Source organism: Carlito syrichta, unplaced genomic scaffold (genome assembly GCF_000164805.1).
Source record: "Carlito syrichta isolate Samal-C Ts95f unplaced genomic scaffold, Tarsius_syrichta-2.0.1 Scaffold303992, whole genome shotgun sequence".
Lineage (NCBI taxonomy): Eukaryota > Metazoa > Chordata > Mammalia > Primates > Tarsiidae > Carlito > Carlito syrichta.
The window spans coordinates 117386-126116 of record NW_007248088.1 but is presented as its reverse complement, the minus strand read 5'-3'; the positions used below and the strand labels follow the sequence as shown (position 1 = coordinate 126116).

The following is an 8731-nucleotide window of genomic DNA, read 5'->3' as shown; positions in this document are numbered from 1 at the left end:
CTTGAACCCCTGGACTCAGGCAATCCTCTCGCTTCAGCCTCCCAAAGTGCTGGGATTACAGGCTTGAGCCAACGCAGCTGGCTAGGATGAAACTCTAATTTACGCTAATACCACTGCCCTCCCCATACTTCCCTTTTACAGATGGGGCCAAAAGCTAGAAAGAGGGGGAGGCTTGCCCAGGGTCACGTGGCCAGTCAGGGGCAGAGCCAGGGCTAGAACCCAGGCTTTCTGATCTCCACATCTCCTCACCTGCAGGCTCCCACGAGGACAGTACTCTGTGAGGATACAGATGTTGGGGGGGTCGGTGCAGGCCCCCACAAACCTGGTCAGGTGTTCATTCTGCACATCCCGCATCTGCAGGTGGGACTGACATCAGAATCTGACAGAGAACTCACTCCTCACCAAGCTGCCTGTGGGCCTCAGGGAACCTTACTCTTTTAACTCTCCATTTATGTTCTGTAGACATTGCTCCCCTGGTGACTCCTAGCCACGTTTTTCAGTCCACTCTCCCCCAGAATCTGCTCCCAACTCCCTGTGCCTCCTAAACCCTCTATCCCCAGGGGCATCATGAATGGCCCCTCAGGGACTCCTCCTCCCATATGATGGTCCCCCTACTCTCACCCACCAGACAAGGGCCCATCCCTGGGCTACAGTCCTTGGCCTTTCCTGGGATGCCCTGAGGACCCTCCATAACCAACCTCCCCCATGCCCCCAGGGACCCTTCTCGAGACCACTGCCGCTCTCTCCCACATTACATGCTTCAGCTCAAACAGGACTTTCCGAGTCAGCTCAATGCGTTTACGGTTCACACGTTTCACAGCCACGAGGTTGCCCTGGGCAAGGAATGGAGACCTTTAAGTGGAGCATGGCGGCCCACCCCCAGGACCCTCCAATGCTCCCACAGGCCACCCTTAGGGTCCCCAAGTGCTCCCAGACAGCCCACTCCTGCCCAAGACTCTACCCCGGTCCTCTGTCAGCGTATGCCTTTGCCCCAGTCTCGAATCCCACCTTGTAATACGCTGTCTTGGCAAAGACTTGGAACTGGCCCTCTGTGGTTAGGAGGGAGCCGTAGTTGGATCCTCTCTGAAGGGACGGAGAGCAGGAGGGATGGTTGGCCCATGCGCCCAGTCTGTACCCTGACTGCTTGAGCTCTGGTCTGTACTGCCCTGCCACATCTTTGTGCCATTCTCCTTATGGTTCACATCATGATTCTCCTCATTCTCTTGCTTTTTTATTTATTTTTATCTATTTATTTTTTTGAGTTGGAGTCTCACTCTGTCGCCCAGAGTGGAGTGCAGTGGCCGCTCCCGGCCACCGCAGCCTCGACCTGCTGGGCTCTGGCGATCCTTCCACCTCAGCCTTCCAAGGAGCTGGAACTGCAGGCGTGCGCTACCGCGCCCGGCTAGTTTTTTTATTTATTGTAGAGACAAGGTCTCGCCAAGTTGCCCAGGCGGGTCTCGAACCCGCGGGCTCAGGCAATTCACTCACCTCAGCCTCCCAAAGCGTGGGATTACAGGCTGAGCCACTGAGCCTGGAAATTTTTAAGTTTTTAAAGTATTCACTTTCTCCATGTCTGTAAAATCACTTATTAGCAAAAAATAAAAGGAGAAAAAGTATCTTACAATTATAAAAACCAAAGACAGAATTAAAAATCAACTGTAGGTAGCCCAGGGGCAGGGACAGTGCCAGATGTATTTGCTGCTGTTTCCCATAGAAGGAAATAAAATAACTGTTGAATGAACAAAAATATTAAAACAGAGCAAGCGCTTACCAGCACCACAATGACCCATTGGCTTGCTTAATCACCGCCGCAGACGTAAGACAGAATTTACAGTTGGCCTTCCGTATCCATGGATCCCATATCCGTGGACTCAGTTAACCACGGACTGAAAATATTTTTTTAAAATTGCATCTATATTGAACATGTAGAGACTTTTTATTGGTCATTGTTCCTTAAACAGTGTAGTATACACAACTATTTATACAGTATTAGGTATTATGAGTAACCTAAAGATGATTTGAGGTACATGAGAGGACGTGTATAGGTTATATGCAAATACTTTACCATTTTATATCAGAGACTTGCGCGTCTGCGGATTTTGATATCTCAGGGAGGTCCTGGAATCAATCCCCCACAGAGACCAAGGAGCCATTGTACACATCTATACTCAAGTCAAAGATAATGTACTGTGGACACAGTGTGGTGCAACAAATTGAATAAGCTTCTAGAAAGGCAATTTTGGGAAACTAAGATGCTATTTGAAAAGTCTTGGATTTACAAAATAGCAATTATAATACAAAATTGTCTAAAATACTTATTTTGCTTCAGAAAACAAGCATTCTCTGATTGATTTTAATACTAAGGAATCAACTAGCATTAATAGATAACAATTCATCCCCCTTGCTAATAAAAATTGTCCAACGTGAACACATGCCTGATGCCTGTATGGGGGCCTGGTATGAAACAGCAAGAATAGTGAGACCCTTATATGGGGCTGCTGATTGCCACCTCCGGGGAACAGAAAGGAACCTGAGTGCCCACAGAGAAGCAGGAGACATAGCCAAGATGTGTGTCTAACTCTCCTGAGTTATAGTAGGTCTTCAAACTAATTTTTTAACTGGAATACAAAATTGACAAAAATTAGTCTTTCCCTGTATTAGATATCATACTCAATTAAAATTAATAAGAAATAAGAATGCCCTTTTTGAAACACTGTATTTGATACTTTATACTTATTTTGAACAATTAGTTAAAATGTAAATCTAGGATAATCTTTTTGAAATTTACCTTGTATTTAGAAATGTCTTTTATTTAATATGCAAATAATAAAAAGTAATAGAGAAGTGAAGGGAAATAGCAAATCTATTTGTTTTTAAGAACCAATAGAAAAAAAAAATCAACAAATTCTAAAGTGGAAACAGGAAATCAAAATATCAGTTCTTTTATCTGTATGAGGATCCTGTTCAGCCCACTCAGTTTCTAGAGTACCAAGACAGAAATATATAACCTGTCAAAGACAGACTATCAGATAAACTGTATCTTCCAACTCGGAAATATTTTCCTTGATTATTTTTTTATGGAGCAAAGGTGCCATGTTAAATTAAGAAGTTTTTTCCCCCTCCTTTAAAAGCTCTCTTTTAATGGTTCAAATCATAGGGGTTAGCACTTCATTTTAACTGTTGTATGTGGAAGAGGTCTCTATGATTGTATATTCTTGTCAGAATGAAAAAATAAAAAATACAGATGGGTGGTACAACATCAGGGTATTTTCATTTCTTCACATAGGGCAATTAGTCAGCATATGCAAACAGGAAATGAGAGAAAAGCTGTGCAAAAGGGCAGCAGTGATGTCTGAGAGAGACAGAGCGAACAAATGATCTCAATTATATCTGAATACAAAGTAAGATTACCTAATCAAAACTTTGAACTATTTTTAGATAATTTCCTGGACTTAAAAAAATTTTTTTTTTGCATAAAACATTTCCAAAATATTGGTGATCTGGCTATCTGAAAATGGCATATAGCCCAAATTGTGATGAGTTCTTCATCTTATTACCACCAATCCCTTAAGTTTCTGTGGGTACGACAAAAATGTTTGCCACCAACTATAAAAATGTTCACATTGAAGGACCCTAAATGTCTGGAGAACTTGCCTCCATTCATGTATGGGTATTTTGTCTAATGCTACTACAATCACAAATGCAGAACAATTCAGATTTCATGTTTGAAATGTCAAGCATCCATACTGAATCTGTCTATAAATTCAAACAAAAAGGCAGAAATCAGACACATTATAAGAAAAGCGCTAAGAAAAGAAGGTTTTACTCAGCTATAAAAGCTCAAGCAGATCATTAGTTTTAAGCCATCTCAAAGTAAAGTATACTTTAAATATAAGCGTGTGCTGTGGTATAAATGTTGTTTATGTTCTAACACTTGAGCAGCACTAAAACGTAATGAAAACGAATCCGCTTCCAGGTTTGGGTCTGCACGTGCCATCAACCTGTTTTCCTTAAGTTAAACCTATGTGTCTGTCCAGGATAAAAAACACTTCTAGAAACAACCACTTCTATTTCTTTCCATATAGTTGAGGGGAATGGGATCAGTTCTAGGCAAAGCTGTCAAATCAAGGGCAGCCACTTCCTCCTCTGCCTGCAGAGGAATCGTGTACTCTTAGCTGGCAGAATTAGAAGAGATTTGACATTTATATTCTTTGACCAATTCTACTTGAGTGAGAATGAACTTGAAAACCTTACCTCTCTGAACCTTTTACCCATAAAATGGACTAGAAAATTCTTCTTGAAATGACATGCCTGATCTGTCTCTCCCCTGGCAACTGTAAATTTATCTATAGGGAGACTATTATTCATTCTTATATCCCTAGCACCTGGTCGGTACCCTGGCACGTAGCAGACATTTGATAAACATTTGCTGAATGGAACTGTAGTTCCTTGAAGGAAACTTCAGAAATCAAAGCTAGCAGGTAAATTTATTTCGGAGCTCCTGAAATCTCAAAGCAAGCTCAGAAGACAAGACTCACAGAATTAAATGATTACACTGTTTTGGCAGAGGGGTAGGAACTGAGGGAAGCAACACAACCACCTGGGAGACCACACTGCTTCTGTGTCCCTGGAAGAAGCATCACCTGCTTTGGCCAGCTTCAAAAGCTAGGGAGCCATGGGCATGTGCTACTTAGAGGCCCACGAGCGTGAAGACAAACCTGGATGGCACTCAGCGGGCCTGAATTTTCAGAACACTTCTACTTTCAGACGTCCTGTTCCATAGCTCCTTAAGCACATGGAACCTATATTGATCATGATTTATTATTTAGGACTAACCAATGAGGTTCTATGAAAAGGAAAAAAGGAACAAGGCAAAATTCAAAATCTTTAAGATGGATGTTCACATGAAATTAAAATGTGATGATGATGTTGGAAATATAGAAGATTTGTGTTGACTATAGATACAGGAGAATCAAAGAAGAAAATCTGCATAAATGTAGTTTGGTTAAGTAAAAGCAAGCAACTGTTTTTCCTTTTTCTAGTTACTAAAAACAGCTTAAAAATGATAGTGAAATAGAAAAAGATAAAAATCCATAACCTATAATGCTAAAAAGTCATTAACATCTTTCTATTATTTTTTAAAAAATTGTAGTAGACAGATGGATAAACATTTATGCGAACTTGATGTTAATGCATAACTTTCATAGAATATTGTGCTTATTAGAACGTTTTAGCCAGATTTATTTTTGTACCTTTAATTTTATTGTCAAGCTCTGTTCACTTGGACTGTGAGGTCTTGCCCAAGGTCTCCTTTCCCTGGGGCGAGGGCCTCTGGCTGCTGTCAGTGGAGCTTTAGGAACCTGAGCCCATCCCCTGGTACCTGGCCCAGCCACTTCGTTTTTTCCAGTCTCCCCATCCTAGGGCTGGGGGTCCTGGCCTCTAAATCTGTACTCTGTGTCCAAGGTCCTGCTGACAGACTTACCTGGTGCCAAATCCGTGTGTGCCTGGATTTCCAAGTATTGCTACCGCTCAATTTTGTGCCACTGTGCTGCATCTATAGGCTGGGAAATCTAGATGTTTGTGTGTGTCCTCTTCCCAACAACACTAGCAAACTGCTCCGGTCACACTGGGTTCCTTATTTTAGTATCTGCCCTGTCCCCACGAGCAGACTTAATCCCCTTCTCTACCTGCCTGTAGGTAATCAGCTCCTTCCCAGCAGACAGAAAGAGATAAAGTGGCAACATGGGGCAGTCTATCACTAAGCAAGATTCAGAGAAGGAAGAGCTTAAGAGATCATCTGTGGGCTATGGGGAGACAGGACCAAATAAGTTTTTATAGCAGCCCATGCATCTTGTGCAAAGAGTAAGGAAGACTGCTCCTCTCCAAGCCTCTCATTAGACCATAATTACTAATGAAGCCCTATTGATCACAAAACATATTGATAGACCCTATGACTGTAAGTGGCATGCTTATTATGTGGCATGCTTTTCAAAGCTTTTGATATTATATCTCTTACATTATTTAGGAATTGGAATAAAAGATCACCTTGAAAGTCATGCCATATAATGATAAAAGCCACCTACCTGAGGCCCTGCTCCAAACTCTAGCAAGGCACCTTACTAATAGACCATCAAAGAATGAAGCATTCTGGGTGCCAAATACAGCCAAGGCAGCACCAAGAGGCAACCTAAAAAGAAAAGAAAAGTTAGTTTGAAATTCCAAAAGTCACGCCAATCTGATTAATGGCATACAAACCAATCTGTTTTTAATTCATTATCACTTATTAATATTTTTTGTACTTTACTGAAAAATCTAAATTATGTTAGAAACAAAATATTTATAGTACATTGAAAAATGAAAAGTAAACAAATCAATACCCCTAGATTTACATATATATTTCCCCCGAATCATAGTTATCTAGATTATTCATATTTTTATTTGGTAAAATACTACTCTAAGTTTATTGCCATTTCTCAAATTTTTCTATACATTTTATTTATATTCTAAACACATCCACTATCTTTTCTCTAACACAGTTTTCAGAAAAACCTTTTGTGCTGTCTATCTTGTTCTGAACAATAGCTGAGGGACAAATTCTGCCCCATGAGTGTTTTCCTCTGTCAGAGACCAGGCCATTTGTGTCTACAGAGAAGGGTGCAAGCCACTGACAGCCCTAAAACAGAGACAGAATAAGGCGGTAGGGACAATTTCTGAGCTTCTGAGTTAGCCTTTATGATGGGGTTTGACTTGTTTTCAACTGAATTCTGAGGGCAAGTCCATGTTCAACAACATACAAGAAAAACCAAACGGTATTCTGAAATATTCAAAGTTCTAGATTACCCTCCGTGTCCTTCTGTTGATGCAGATGATCAAGACTGACCTCTAAGGTCAGTAACTAAGAGAGAAAAGGATGCCAGAAGAAGTTCTATGCAGAAAATCACTTGCTCCATTTCCCAAAACCAGAGGGTCAGCGCTCAATTATACATGGCTACCACTTTATTAAGATGACTATCTAACATTGATGGACTAAAGATTACCGACACCTATTACACATGGTACTGAATCACCATGGTGCAAAAAGACATAATGCCTGTTCTCTAGGAGCACACAAGACAGTTGTGGCTGCAGAATATACACCTTTTGCCAAGTTAAGAAAAACAATTGTTAAATAAGACCCGCCATAAGGTGGAATCAGAGTAACAAATCAACAGCTAAAAACAATATTATTTGGTATAAACAAGTCCCACAGAAGGTAAAAAAGAAAGAAAGAAAGAAAAAGAATTTTTACCTCGAAGAATGTACAATTAAAGGCAAGACGAAAAACAAAAGTATATATGCGGTTCAGGGGGTAAGCACAACAGTTGGAAGAACTCAGAGGTTAGACCTGTAGATTCTTATACACCCTAAAATGACCCTCTGGCTGTCGTTTGGGCTACAGACATTGTAAGAATTCAGTTGAGAAAAGTACACTGAAGCCCAAAGGGCGGGACAGCTCGCACTCACGTACTCATGACAAGCAGTGGGGCCGTTGGAAATGCTGAATGGGTCAAAAGCACTGAGGACACCACATACTTGGGGAGGTGGGAGGGAAGAAGGGGAGACAGAGTGCTTGCTCACATTCCAAATGTGTGTTGGAATAATGCAAAGCAGCGTTGAAAACCTGCACAGAAAAGGTTTCCTAGAAGAAAGGCCAGACATTCGCTGACAATAAACAAAGAGAGATACAAGGAAGGAAGACAAAGATAGAGACAGATTCAAACCAAATTACTGGTTGGCTCATGATAACCACTACTATGAGGCAAAGCCAGGTAATTTAAAGGAAAAAAGGAGCAGAAACAGAACTTTAAGGAGAAGAAAGAAAACTGTGACCAAAACCACAAAAAGATAAAGCTGCTAAGAGCTACAGAACCAGCCCACAACTGCTTATCTTCCCCATTCCCCAGTTAAGCATGAAGACACCAAACTTCAGCAAGAAGCAATACAGGGTGGAATGGGAGGGAGGGAGAAGGTATAAATGAGAACAAGGCATCAGGTGGTTGGAAATGCTTTCAGCAAGAAGATGCTTTCTTTTAAGGAGCTTTGCGCCTAAAGAGAAGATAGAAACAACAACAGAAACAAATTAGGGTAGTAGCAAAAGAGGAACTCACGATTCCTGAGAGAGTGAGAAGAGAATATGTCCATGATGAGGAGAGTGAGGCAGGAAGACAGTGGAGCACTCCTGAAGAATCAAGGAGGAATGAAATTCAGAAAGGAGGGAGAGGATTTTTTTTTTTTCACCTTGGATAAGAACAGGGGCTGCTTCACTCAGCTAGAGCTAGGAAGGAGGTATGTTTATCCTACTAAGTTTTGTGGTAGTGGAGGTAAGAAATGCAGAGTGTGCTCACCTTGGCCAGTGCTGAGTAGAAGGGTCCTGTGTCTGGACAGAACGAGAAAGGAGCAAGGCTCTTGGCTAGGGGACAGTCGCCCTTGGGGAGAAGCAGAGGGGTGTCCAGGGGGCATCCAGGGGGGTTTTACAAAACAAACAAAACTTGCAATAAAGAATTCAATCTCTTAGTTACTGCTGGTGGTAGTATATATTGTTGAAACTTTTCTGAAATACATTGTAGAAACAGGTAAGCAAAGCTTCTTAAAAGTTCATATAACCAGGTTCGGTGGCTCAGCCTGTAATCCCGCGTCTTTGGGAGGCTGAGGTGAGTGGATGGCCTGAGCCCGCGGGTTCTAGACCCGCCTG

General features: G+C 41.7%; 1 protein-coding gene across 1 annotated transcript in view; it reads right to left on the bottom strand.

Annotated features, from left to right (window-relative positions):
• LOC103261740 (atrial natriuretic peptide receptor 1) overlaps nt 1–8731 on the bottom strand; it is a 22417-nt gene that overhangs the window by 6770 nt on the left and 6916 nt on the right. Inside the window, exons 3-6 of the mRNA XM_008059319.2 lie at nt 8385–8465; nt 1009–1083; nt 756–833; nt 250–354 (exon numbers count right to left, since the gene is read on the bottom strand). Of these exons, the coding sequence (XP_008057510.2) occupies nt 250–354; nt 756–833; nt 1009–1083; nt 8385–8465 (339 nt within the window). The remainder of the gene's footprint in view (nt 1–249; nt 355–755; nt 834–1008; nt 1084–8384; nt 8466–8731) is intronic.